The following is a 14,210-nucleotide window of genomic DNA, read 5'->3' on the forward strand; positions in this document are numbered from 1 at the left end:
TGGTTAGTAAAGTTACATAGGTTTCAGGTGTAGATTCTATAATACATCATCCATATCTCACATTGTGTGCTCACCACCCAGCATCAGTTCTCTTTCCATCACCATATATTTGATCCCCTTTGCCCTCATCTACTACCCCGTTGCCCCCTCTGCTGAGTTTTTAAAACATTGGAATATAACTAACTGATCACCTCACAAACCTTAATGGAAATACCTTGAGGTCTTCCTACTTTCTCCTGAGTTTATCTTAATTATCATCTTAGAGGAAGTCACCAAACAAATGTTAAAACTAAAAAAAAGACCTTAGAGACGGGCCTGCTATGGCCTTCTCATTTCACAGCTGGACAAAGGGAAGCTGCGAATGGGGATAAGACATGGCCAAGGTCCCCCCACAAGTTCAGAACAGTCCTGGGACTTACATATTTCAGCCCTTACCCTAATGGTCTTCTCCCTGAAGATTTAGTGTTCTGTGTCCTGTCCTCAAAAACAGATGCCCGGTAACCCCCCACTCTGGGCGTGAAGCCTATAGCACGATGCCCCAGAGTGAGGGGCTTCAAGGGGGGCTTCACACTTTATTTGTGACCATTCTGTCTTTCTAGATTCTGAGCCTTTGCTGATGCTGTTCCCCCTGCCTGAAATACCTTTCCTGCCTTTGCCTGGCTGATGCCAGCTCAGCCTCCGGACTTTAAGTTTCATGACGCTCTACATGCAAAGGATCTGGCTTGATCTTGGGACACTCCCTTCCCATCCCCTCTGAATTGCATAATGAACATCTTTCTGCTTCCTGAACAAGCCACATTTCCTGTAGCCTCAGAGCCTTTCTATGCGTTGTTCCCTCTGCCTGGAACTAACTTAATTCTATGCATGCATCAGAGCAGAGCTTAGGCATTTCAGCAAAGGCCCCTTCATTGACACCACACACACACACACACACACACACACACACACACACACACACACACTTCTCCCAGACCAGGTCAGGTCCCCATAATCAAATGCTTATTTGCAGGACAAACTGAAGGTCTGTCCCATCCCTGAACCATCAGCAACATGAGGTCAGGGGCTGCCCCCTCATGTTCCCCACTGGACCCCCAGCACCTACAAGGCACTGGGCACAAAGGAACTCGTTCTCGGTTGAGTAAATGAACAGCTGCCCAGATCTGACACCGGCCAGGGAAGCTGACCCGACACCAAACAACTGTTCCTTCTTCTGTCCTCCTAGTGCTTTGCTCAGAGATGTCACCGTCCTCTCCATGTTCCCGCTGCCCTGCGATCATTCCCTCTTGCCATGCCTCAGTTTTGCTTACACCCTGCACACTCAGGTGAAGTCCTCTCTGTGCCCGGCTCAAAATGCCCAGCTGAGTTTGGCACCCACTGGCACCCACTCCGAGCCCCCAACATACACTGCTGAACGTGAGTCCCGGTCTCATACCCCACAGCCCTAGACGGTGGGCAAGTCACTTCCCATCTCTGATTAATATTCCTCATCTGTAAAAAAGAGCTATAATAGTACCTAATACTATTAGATAATAGAATTGCGTGCCTAGTACCTAATGTCTTTGGGTGGTTGTGAGGACTCGGGGATAATCCACATAAAGGACTGGGGCAGAGTAATTGGGCCCAATAAACGACCGCTTTTATTAATGTACAGATTAATGAACAGGTGATGAACGGATGGATGGTGAGATTTGCAGTGGGCAGCTTCTCTGCCCGACTCAGCTGCTCTTTCTGATTGTTCCTCTTTCAATCAGAAGCCACAAAACAGGCAGAATCTTGCTTTTTTTCCCCTTTCTTTTACATTATCTAGTTTGGTTTTTTGGGCCCAACTCCCCCCGAGCCTGGGCTGCCATGTGCCACTGGCGGCAGTTCCCAGACCTGCCTATGGACCAGAGTCCCAGGGGAGCTTGTTAAAGGTACCGGTGCTTGAGTGGGCTCCACCTCCTGAATCTGGATCTCTGGGGGTGAGGATCACGCATCTGTTTTTTTAACAAGCTCCCAGGAGATTCCGAGTCTCAACTGGGTTGGAGAGTCACTCACCGCCCAAGGCCACCACCCGACCCAGCACTGGCAGATTTCTCCAAATACCCTCACCCAGATGTTGCGCAGACGTAGTTGTCGTTCTTTGGCCCTTGATTCAGCTGAACCCTTCCTCACTCCGCTCACAGGTCTCCTCTGTGTCCAGCAATAGTTGGATGTAAGTAAAATTTATTCTCTGCCTGCCAGCTTTGCTGCCTGTTGTTTCACGTTTGATTTAAGAACTTTCCTGTAGGAGCAGTAAAATTAGATGGTGATGCTGGTGGGGGAAAAAAAACAAATTAGCATCTCAGATGCATTTTCGAAGTTCATGGCTTAAGATCAAGGGGCTTTGGAGTCAAGGCCCTGAGTTGGAGTCTAGGCTGCATAGGGCATAAGGAGCCAGCCATGAGACCGTGGCACGTTACAAGGATTCTTGGAGTTTCATTTGTAATGTGGGGACAGGAATACATAGAAAGTCTGGGGTCCTGAGCCAGACTGGGATGAAATCCTGGCTGTAACCACTTGCTCACCAGGTAACCTTGGGTCTCAGTGTCTCCGTTTCCCCAACTGTAAAATGGCTGTAATGATCGTACGTAGTAGTCACTTTGGAGGGTTCTAACCAGGATTTAGTGGCTCGTACGTGGAAAACACTTAGAGTTGTCAATGTTAGCTCGTATTTACCGAGTCGGGATGTGAGAAGTAAATGAAACACGGAAAATGTTGACACGGGGCATGGCTCACAGCACACCCCTAGCCAACATTCGTTGAATTGATCCCTTGACCTAGAAGGATCTTCCGCTCCTCTTCTGGTTGATTCCTATTCTTCAGGTCCCAGGTTAAACGTCACCTCCAGCTTGAAGGTAACCATGATTTCCCCCAACCCCCTATCCTTAAGTTAGGTTTTTCACTGCTTCCCCACCTAACACTTATCACAGTGGTCATTAATCAGTTATTTGGTGACAAACAATCTTTAGTTATCCAGAGCAGTGACTTCAGATAGTGCTGGGGGTCTGGCAGTGGCAGCAAATGCAGCAGCAGCTATGCTCTGATGGAGAGTGGGAGGGCCTATGGGCAACCAGCTGAGCAAGGAAAGCAGCCCCGACAGCCAGCAACCCTCATCTGCCAGGTCTCGGTGTTGCCAGGAGCTGGACTGGCCCCCACAGGTAGGCCATGCTGTTCTCCTGCTGAACATAAACAGTTTCACGGAACATCAACATGAGACACGGCCCCTCTGTGACTGTGGTGGGACAGAACAAACACAAGAGCCACAGAATACCCAGCATCCCCTCCCCCACTAATCTGAGAGACGGCTGCTTCCCTACCTATTACTGCTTTCACCTTCTCTGCTTTTCAGTGATATTTATTAAGATATCAAATTATGGACTTTTCCCCACTTCCTGACAGCTTCCAATGCAGACTTCCTTGAACTCTCCCTCGATAACATTTAACGTGAGCCCCGAACTGTAAGTCCTTTCTCGCACCCTCTTACTGAGATGCTCCACCGTTCCCATGGTGTGAGAGCTCCCCCGGTGCAGTGAGTAAACTTATTTAACTACCAGTGTGTCGCTGGTGGTCTGTGGCCAGAGGACATTGACATAGGGCAGACCCAGCCCACCCGTTGATTTTTGAAAGCCTTAAGAAAGACTCTGAAGGCTCAGTGGCCCGTGGGGCATAGACGAGTGGTTTAATTTCTAGTTTACTGGACCGCTTATCTCCCTGCAGGCGGGGACCTAATTAGTCTTGTTTTCCTGCCGCCCAGCACCAGGCCTGGTACAGCACAGACGCTCAGTAAAACAGTTACCGACTGACTAGAGGAAAAGGCAACAATGAGGATGAAATTCGTTAATGGGCACGAAGCACGTGGCCTGGCGTCTGCCCCACCATGAGGACCCGGCGAGGGCAGCTTCAGGACTGGGGTGTGGCAGCTGTTGGAGCCGAGAGAACGGAAATGTTCGCTCATGGAGAATTCCAGGACCATGGGCAGGGGAGGAGGGTTTAGTTGTAAGACATTCAAGCCCAGCCACCTATGAGAGCACAGCCTGATGCAAAGAGTTCATGCAGCGGATTGGCCCCCAGGGGAGAAAGCCAGGGGGAAAAACTGTGAGTGAGATCGAGCATATATAATCAGTCTCGAAATTGAAAGACTCACCTGCTTCTGGGAGGAAGATGGTAGGAAGGGGGCATTTCCTCCTGGTGGCCTGGGGGTGGGGCAGCTCGAGGCAAGATCTGGTAACAGTGGCTAGAGATGACACAGGAGCGTGTGGTAGGAGTCACGCTTCATCCCTGGCCTTTATTCTGAAGGAGCTGGGGAGGCATTGAAGGTTATGGAGCATGGGAGTGGTTTAGTGAGACAAACTTAATGATTTGCCAGAAGGGTCTGGCAGCAACAGCTATACTAATAGTGAATTCTTACGTAGTGCTTATTAGGTGCCAGTCACTTTTCTAAGGACTCTGTATGGAGAAGTCCTTGTCACAATCCCCAGGGGAATACTGAGAATTATTATCCCCGCTGTACGAATAAGGAACTAAGGCACAGAGAGGTTAAGTGACTTACTCAAGATGACAGAGCCAGAAAGTGGCAGAACTGGGTCTCAAACCCAGGCTGCCTGGCTGCAGAGTCTGTGCACTGACCACTCCACAGCGTCCGTCAGCAAACTCCTCCACAGTGTTTCTCAAAAGAACCGCCTGAAGCTTCAGTGACAACGCCGTCACCCGGACCCTGCCCAGGGGATAACATCTGGGGTGGGTCTGAGCCTCCAGTTCTCACTCAACCGTGTCCGCAGGTGGGGAAAGGGACAGTTTCTCTTTGTCAGGGAGGAAATGCTTCCCCCAAAACTCGAGATCTTGCTGACTAAGATGGGACACGTGCCCAGTGCCACTGTCGTGGGGCAGCTGGGCCAACAAGGGACGAGGAGGAGGGCTTAGCAGTGGAATCCAGTCACCAGGGCGCCTGTGCAGAGCCACATGCCTGCCCCTGCCTTGTCAGACTGGACTAGAACAAGAGTTCTCAAAGCTGGTGCACAAAAGAATGACCTAAAAAGCTCGTTAAAAATAATTATAAAGACTCTACCACAATCTCTGCATCCAACTCTCTGGTACATGATCAAGTTTGAAAACCGCTGGATCAGGAGAAGGAGAAGAAAAGACGGAAATCCATCAGTGTCTGGCACATAGTAGGTGCTCAGCAGATAGATCTGAATGAATAAGTGAACTGAGCCCTGGAAGTGGGAAGGAAGGGTGGGGGTGGGGCATGGAACAGAAACTCTGTTCCATTTGTGGTTTTAGTTTGATTTGTTTTTTTTCCTGTTTGGTGAATTCCCAGTATAGTGCTGGTTAGTTTTCTTTTACTGAGGAATGAGCCTGTAACAGACCTTTACTTTGGGTATCGTTTAAGCCAAAGAGGAGATTTTATTTAGAAGGATATAGGAAATAACTGAGGACTAAGGGCAGGGATGCAGCTGGATCTCAAAGAGGCTGACACCAAAAGCTAGAAATATATCAGGGCTCTCGAGATGCTCACAGCTCCACCTATAGTCTGAGGACCATGAACACTGCCCAGGAGCTTGTTAGAAATCCAGTCTTAGCCCCACCCAGAACTACTGAATCAGAATCCACGTTTTAAAGTGATTCCAAGATGGTCGTGTGCATGCCACAGTTGGTGAAGCACTTTGTCCTCGGAACAGCTCCCAAGGTTTAGGCCTTCTTTTTTCAGAGAGAAAGTCCACACCAAAACGCAGTATTTTAGTCCTAATTTCAGGGTAAGCGGATCTCATTGGCCCAGCTCCTGTCAAGTGTCTGCTAGAACGGTAAGGTCTAAGCTCAAAGGTCACAGCTAACATCCCCCTTTTGCTGGCAGAAGAACTGGAGAGCAGAGAAATGATTTGGTCAAGAACCCATAGCTAGTGAGCGGTGGAGACAGAAGTTGGTCCCAGGACAGACAAAAGTTTTCTCTGTCTCTATCTCTCTCCCTCCTCTCCTCCCCCCCCAACCCTGCTCCCCACTACCACCTGGGAATGGGTGGCTACTCCAACATCAAATTACACACACACTCAGCGCAGCCCCTCAGTGACCAGGGCCTCCTGAAGGCTTTCCCTGGGGTATCTGCAGGTCCCACTGTTCACAGTGGCTCCAGGAAAGAAGCAGAGTGGGGGGGAGGGGTGGGACTAGAACAAGAGTCCTGGGAGGGGATGACCCTGATAAAACGGAGGCTACAACCAGCCTGGGTAACTGGATGCCCCGATGCCCCTTTGTTGGCTGTTGAATTCCAGACACCTGCAACAGAATACTATTAATTATGTGCTTCCCTGTTGCAATGTCACCTTCTCACTGAGGCCTTCCCAGATCACATTCCTTAAAATTGCATGCCCCCCGGGACTCCCTGTACCCCTTCCCTGCTTTATTTTTCTCCGTAGCATTTCACTATATACTTATATTAACTATATAGTATATATTTAAGTGATTGCCTGCACACTCCCAACTTGAGCTCCAGAAAGGCAGGCATCTTTGCCTGCTTGGCTCACTGATGTGTTTTAGTGCCTAGAATCATGCCTGGAACCCAGTAGGTGCTTAATGAATATTTGCTGAATAAATCAATGAATAATGACACCAGTGATAACACTTTTACATGCCTCATCTCTAGTCCTCACACCAGCTCTAGGAGATAGGACTGGAAATTGCCCCCATTCTCCAGGTGAGGAAATTGAGGCTCAAAGAGATAAGACGTAAGAGCCCAAACTCTTGAACAAACCCTTTGCAATCTAGGAGCCATCTATTTTGGGGTGACTCACATGGTATGTGTGATTAGCCCATCCCCCAAATGACCCCTGCAGTTAGGAGCCTGGTTCCCTTTGCTTCCTGCTGCCTCCCTCTGATACCAAAAGCACAGGCGACAAATGGCAAACCTGGGTAAATGGGATTGCATCCAAACTCTGTGCATCAAAGGAAACAACCAACAGAATGAAAAGGCAGTCTACAGAATGGGAGACATTTGCACCCCGTATATCTGAGAAGGGGTTAATACCCAGAATACGCCGCCTCTGTTTCCCCTGGGCTGTAACTTGCCACCAAAGGGTTGCTGAGGCTCATGGTGGACGGGCAAGTAGGCAGTCAGGAGAGAAAGCCGGGCTGGTCTCCCAGGAGTGCGGGAAGGCTCAGGTGCAGGCGGCTGCCGGGCTCGCATTTACCTTCCGGGAGCGTTGTGAGGACTCCAGGCGCTGTGGGGAGGACCTGGCCATGCCCACAACCCCTGCCCCACGCCATGCCTTCCAGCCTTCTTTTTGTTCAAGTTGTAGAGCAGAAAGTCACGATAGCATGACCAGCCATCCTGGCTTAGCACTGAAAGTCCTATGTCCTGGGTGACCCACTGTCCAAGGCAAACAGGGACAGCTGGTCACCCTTGATCACTCCCATTGAGATTTTTGTGCCTGGTTCTGCTTAACTGTTAGTGGCTGACGCTTATGAAAACTCCACCGTAGCTTCTGATTCTCTCATTAAACTGCAGCAACCGTATGAAGTGGGGACGGTGATTATCTCCGCTTACAGGCGAGGCAACTGAAATTCAGAGTAGTTACGTAACTCGCCTGAGGTCTCTCGCACAGTCAGTGGCTGAACCCGGACTCGTGTCAATGCAAAGATGCATTTTAAGAAATCGGAAACGGAAAAAAAAGAAATCTGAAACGGAGGAGGACCTAGAATGAGATTGCTGTCAACCAACAGGCAGTCACACTAAAATAATGTCTGTGTGTGCCTGTGAACAAACTTGATCGTAGCTGATCCCTTTTGGTCACTTTGACAGTTGTGTGCAGTGTTTGGAACTTCCATGTCTTGGTTTTAATTGCTGTTTAGAATGTCTTCCAAGATATTGCTTGATGATTCAGGTTGAAGATGAAAAGTAACCGTATACCCGGAAGTACCTGGAAACAGTGGCAGGGGGTCAACCTGACAGTGATGAAGCAAATGTGCAAAGACATGTAAAAGAACTCATTCAAAAAATGTAGAATTTCTGAGGAATATCTGTATGTATATAAAATAAGGGATATGAAAGCATTGCATTCTGATGTGTTTAACTGGCTGCTTCTTTTATCTGTCGTACATAAAATCACGGTGCATCTTACAATCTATACCATCTTAGATTCAGAGAAGGAAGATGTTTGTTTTGAGAGAAACACTAGCACTTCACACCTGTGGCGTGGATACCTATTACTCCTTCAGGCCCAGCCAAAATAAGTAGTGGTGTCAGGTCTGTATTGATTTAAATACATATATTCTGTAAATAAAATGGCAAAATGTCCAAGGTGATGCCTTTGTGACAAATTTGGGAAACAGAATAGGGCTTTCAGAGTCATCATTAGGGCCTCTTGGCCTGACACCTTCACCCAAAGAACGAGCCCCCATTGGTCGTATTTACTCTTCATTGGAAGCCAAATCTCCATGTGGCAAACTACATGTAAGAAAGGAAGAACATATTTCCAAACCGCAAACCATAAATTTAGTTAACAAAGTAGTCACAAAATTTTTTTTGTGACAAAAAAAAAAAAGAAATTTGAAACTACCTATTTTATCTTTTATAACGATAAAGATGTTCAGTCTCTTTTTTTCTTCTTTTTTTCCTCAAAACGTCAGTGAGAGTACAAGGATTTTTTTTTTAGGAGTTCTTGTGTTAAAAAGAGTACTGGTGTTTTCAGAGAGTACTTGTTGTTTCACCCTGAATTCCCTCAATCATTTCCTCTCCAGTTGTTTGTTAGGATTTTATGGTCAAACTTATGAAACTGTGGCTGAATAAACAGAAAACCTCCCTGGCATAAATGACAGGGACATTTCTTATTTAGTTAATAAGTCCAGATTTGGAAGGTTTCCGAGCTCTGGCCCAGCATCTGATTCTCTCGCCCCTGTGAATGGCTGCCACCGTGCCAGGCATCACATCCTCACTCCAGTATATTCAAAGACAGGAAGGAGGGCAACCAGGTCGGCAAGAATGAGCTTTCCTCAACTGCCTCATTTTCTTCACCCACTTGTTTTTCATCTTAAACAGAGACAAAATCTTTTACAGAAGCCCCCCAGCAAGTGTTCTCTAGTGTCTCATTGGCTGGGACAGGGTCACATGGTCACCCCTAAGCAGCTAGGGAGACGGGGAAAGCCAGCTAACATGTTCATTCTTTACAAAGGATGGTAGGCAAAGGGAATAGCTGTTGGGTGTTCATACTATGAAAATTAATAATCTTTGTACCTTTCAGTTTCAGCTCCAGAATTTGTTTTTGAACATGGCTATCAAACCTATCTGCCCACGGAAAGCAATGAAAACCAGACAGCCACCGTCATCTCGCTCCCTGCCAAGTCACGTGCCAAAAAGCCCACGGCCCCACCTGCTCAGAAAAGGCTTAACTGTTGCTATCCAGGTAAAGGCCGTCTTGTATCCTACTCGTGTAAGGGATGTGACGTTTAACAGGTTCCAGGGCTCTAACGTGTGAATTCTTGACAACCAGACCTAGATGTTCTCCAAACTGCCTGGCTTAAAAATCAGAACCCCACAGTATTCTCATCATCACATAGGACCTCTCTCTCCCTGTCGCTGGTCACCATGCACAATCTCTAAGACTTTTCTAGCCGTGAGACTTTGAAATGGGACTCGTGAGAATTTCATGTGACTGTGATTTTTTTTTCTGTCAGTGCTATCGCTTAGGAAAGACTTTTCTTTCCTTTAAAAAAAAAAAGACAAAAGTTTTCATTGGGAAATAATTTCAGAATTACAGAAAAGTTGTAAAGATAGTACAAAAACTTTCTGTATACCCTTCACCTAGGTTTCCCATTGTTAACGTATTACATTTGCTTTGTCGTTCTATGTATACATATATTTTCTCTCAAACCATTTTAGAATAAGTTGCAGACATGATGTCCCTTTATCCCTAAATACTCCAATGTGTATTTCCTAGAAACAAGGAAATTCTTTGGTAGAACCACAGTACAATCATCCAAATCAGGTAATTAACGTTTATACACACTATTATCACATTATTGACCGTTTTAAGATTTTACCAGTTGTCTCACTAATGCCCGCTATATCAGAAGAAAAACATTTTTCCCCTGGTCCAGCTTCCAATTCACAGTCACTCTTTGCATTTAATTTTCACGAGTCTTTAGTTTCCTTTAACTTTTGTCTTTCATGCCCCCTGACATTTTTTGCAAAATCCAGGCCAGTTGTTTTGTAAAAATTTCTTCCTTTGGGGTTTGGCTGATGTTCCTTTATGATTAGATTTAGGTTATGCAGTTTGGGCAGGAACCACAGACGCGATGCTATGATCTTCTTGGTCATATCAGGAGGCGCGTGATATCTGTTTGCCCTGTTACTGTGGAGTTAACTTTCATCATTTAGTTCTGGAAGTTTCGGCCAGGTTTCTCCACTCTAAAGTTACTCCGTTTCCCTTTGCAACTCATCTTTCCTTGCCTTCTTAAGGTTGCCAATTCAAGACCGCCTATGGCATGAAGGACATGGAACGTCATTTAAAAATTCACACAGGTAAGTGCCATTTCTTTGGCACATATGCCCTGAACACATGCAGTGCTAGGAACTGGGGATCCACACGAGTCAGACACGTGATATGACATAGAACCTCCCTGGAATACAGAGGGAAATTAAATAAAAATAAGATGCTGGGTCTACACATGATTTTGGCAGGAAATGTTTAAAGCAATAAAATCCAGGGATGCAACAAATACGAGCAAACTTACCTAGTGGCACTGTGAATTGCTACAGCCACTCTGAAATTAATCTGGCAGAGTTAACTAAAATTCAAATGCGCCTATTCTCATTTTAAGGAGGTTCTTTAAATGTGTCTGTGTATATGCGTGTGTGTGTGTACGCACACACGTGTGTGTGTGTGTGAGAGAGAGATGATTGTAAAGAGAAGAATAAGGGGGAAGAATAGTAACTTGTATGTATCTTTACATTGTATCATTGGATGCAGTTAGTGTGTGTTGTTTTTACAATTTTGAAGGGGTAATTTAATAAATAAGTACTTCCTTTTTTAAAAGGAGAGGAAAAGATTGATGCATGGAAAAAAGAAAAACATGATTATTTCTAGTGATTTTAATTTTCTTTAAGGTATTTTTTTGTCTCCCAGATTTTCTGCATGAGCAGGGAATTGCTTTTAGACTATTTTTAACAAAGTATTAGATGCTCACAATTCAATGATACAGACGTGTATCAATTTAGAGTATAGGTGTGTATAAGGTAGGGACACACTGACATTTGGCCTGGGGGTCACTCATTGCCCAAAGCCTACATTTCAGCCTCAGTCTTTGGAAGATGAAATATCCAGCAGCTATTTCTGCTATCCCTTGGCCATGGCCACTGGTTGCCTTGTTGCCCTTGGATCACAATCTTATGTCATCAACCTCACAATGTCACGTCACTTGGATTTATTCTATCAGAATGTTAAGTTAAGTTTCAAGTATTGGTGAGCATTCCCAATGTAGCAAGCAATGCATCTCTCCATGTGGGTTTCATATGCTGGAGTGCCGTCAGTCAGGCTTAGGATATTCGTCAGGGCAAGAGTAAAGGGCTGTAATTATTAATGAGGATGGGGGAAACATCATAAAATATAAGTGAGCGCAACGACCTTCAGTCTGTCTCTACACGTCTTCAGAAAGTATCTTCTATATACAAACCCAAGCTTGGGTTTGTAGGGTAGTTTCTACATAACTGCAGTGTCTCCATCAACATCTTCAAGGCGGAGAGTTGACAAAAAGGTGTCCTTACCTTAGTTACTTTTAGAGATGAGGTCGCAGCTGGAACAAGAATAGCAGGGCTCTTTACCCGCAGAGCTAGCCAGCATGTGCCCAGTATTGCGAATACTTGTACACAGGATGGCGACCCACAAGCGACGTAGCAGCTGACAGTAATGAGAAGTTACTGTTGCTGGATTTTTAGATTTGACGACTAACATTTTTAATAATAAAATTATAATCCTTAATATACTTTTAGACATATTCTTAAATGCCAGATGTGTATTCTGTGATGACAGTGATCAGCTTTGGCTGACAATTGTTCTGAGCACTTGGCTACTATTTGGGATTTGGCCAAAATACATGTTGGACATATAAAGTAAAAGGTGAACATCCTGACTCACCTCCTTCTTATCCCCCGGCCTTAATAGTCTAGTGTGACTCATTCTTAGATTTTGGCATGCCTGGACCGAGCCTGAAAACACACACAGTTTACTTTTTTCTTCTCTTATTAAGTTAATCTTATATTTGCTATCACTGCCACGTGCTGCTTTTCATTTACTATTGGACATGTTTCCACATTAGTAAGTTCGTACCGACTTCATTCATCTCAATGGACAAGTAAGGAACTGGTTCCGCAACTTATGGTACATCCATAGAGTGGAATATGTCTCCCAGCCTTCAAAGTCCTATTGTGGGTACTCATGACGTGAAAAGATGATTAAAATTATTTTAAGTGGAAGGAAGTAGTCATTGGGGAAGCCACGTTGACGAGAGCGAGATAGTCCTGGGTTCTGATCCCAGTTGTTGAGAGAAATAAAATCACTCACAGGCACAGTGTTTTCACCGATGTTGGCCAAGAAGGTTTTTTTTACCGAAAAAGCACACATCCACACAGATACAAAAAAAGATGGGAAAAATATACGTGAAAAAACTAGCAGTTATTCAGGGCTGACAAGTTGACATATGTATAATGAGCACAGATGAAACCCAGACCCCCGCTCAGACAAGGTAGGGCTTTATGTGTCCCTTGCGTAACTGACCAGAGGTAAGCAGGTGATCTCGGGCAGGTAGGCGGCTCTGTCCTATGAGATCACGAGTTCCTTCTCTGGCATTAGGGTCCATTACGTTCCGTGAGCCGCCATCTGCAGGTGGGCTGCCCCACCTGACCACACCTGCCAGTTCACCCCCATGTCTTGGTTACAGCTGGCAACAAGGAGGGGAAAGAGAAAAAGTTACAAAGCAAGCAATTTCCACTTACGAAAGGGACATAGTTACCTTCTTTGCTGTTCCATTGATGACTTGGTTGTAGAATCCCCGCTCACTGCGCGTGAGGCTGAAAAATGTAATGAAAAATGTAATCGTTAGCTGGTCAGTCATGAGCTCCTACAACTTAGGCATTCTGAGTTTTAGGGTTTGTCTGACGTGAAGAGGAAACAAGGACAGAAAATGGGTCTGAGACAAAGAACAGTTTCTGATTTTACTTAGCCATACTTTAAAAATGTATTTCAGTTGCCTTTGATTTTTAATTAATGACAGATTCAGATTCAGTGTAGGAAAATTAGAAAACACCAATAATAGCATAATAATAAAAGAAAATAGAAGAAATACCCCCACACACACACCCTCCAAAGATGTTAGCTCTTTGCCAATCATCTTTCCAGCTTTTGGGAGTTTTCTAAATATGCTTTGGTAACTGTGTATGACGCTCCCCAAGGCAGTGGGAAATGAGCCTTTTTCTTTTTTGCTCTGGTTTCCTGATGCCATCTGTGTGTGTGTTTGAAGGAGACAAACCCCACAAGTGTGAGGTCTGTGGCAAGTGCTTCAGCCGGAAGGACAAGCTGAAGACCCACATGCGGTGCCACACGGGCGTGAAGCCCTACAAGTGTAAGACGTGTGACTACGCCGCGGCAGACAGCAGCAGCCTCAACAAGCACCTGCGGATCCACTCCGACGAGCGGCCCTTCAAATGCCAGATCTGCCCCTACGCCAGCCGCAACTCCAGCCAGCTCACCGTCCACCTGCGATCCCACACAGGTAAGTCCCTCCCGGTGTTCTCACTCTGTGCTCCTCCCTGCCTCCTGCTTTGGTCGTCAGCACCTTACAGCATGTAGTCACGACGGAAGTAAATGAATTGGGGACGTTTGGGCGTCCCTTCCTGTGCAGTTTTGCGTTTCATCTGCCCAGAAGTGCCTGTATCAGTAAGACAGGGGGAACCGTCAAACTTATAACAATATACTTTGTTTCCCTGAAAATAAGACCTAGCAGTACAATCAGCTCTATTGCGTCTTTTGGAGCAAAAATTAATGTAAGACCCAGTCTTACATTATATAAGACCTGGTCTTATTTTACTATAAGACCATTTTTGCTCCAAAAGACACATTAGAGCTGATAGTCTGTCTAGGTCTTATTTTCGGGGAAACATGGTATATATATTTATATAACTTTGTAACTTATTCACTAGTGTTTAATTG

General features: G+C 45.7%; 1 protein-coding gene across 4 annotated transcripts in view; it reads left to right on the forward strand.

The window, feature by feature from the left end:
• The window catches only part of ZFP64 (ZFP64 zinc finger protein), a 74,281-nt gene that overhangs the window by 5,557 nt on the left and 54,514 nt on the right, over positions 1–14,210 (forward strand). For all 4 annotated transcript variants that reach the window (XM_019726073.2, XM_074317504.1, XM_019726071.2 and 1 more), the window contains exons 3-5: positions 9,249–9,410; positions 10,466–10,528; positions 13,522–13,773. In XM_019726073.2, coding sequence (XP_019581632.2) covers positions 9,249–9,410; positions 10,466–10,528; positions 13,522–13,773 — 477 coding nt within the window. The remainder of the gene's footprint in view (positions 1–9,248; positions 9,411–10,465; positions 10,529–13,521; positions 13,774–14,210) is intronic.

The sequence above is a fragment of the Rhinolophus sinicus genome, linkage group LG13, assembly GCF_036562045.2.
Source record: "Rhinolophus sinicus isolate RSC01 linkage group LG13, ASM3656204v1, whole genome shotgun sequence".
Lineage (NCBI taxonomy): Eukaryota > Metazoa > Chordata > Mammalia > Chiroptera > Rhinolophidae > Rhinolophus > Rhinolophus sinicus.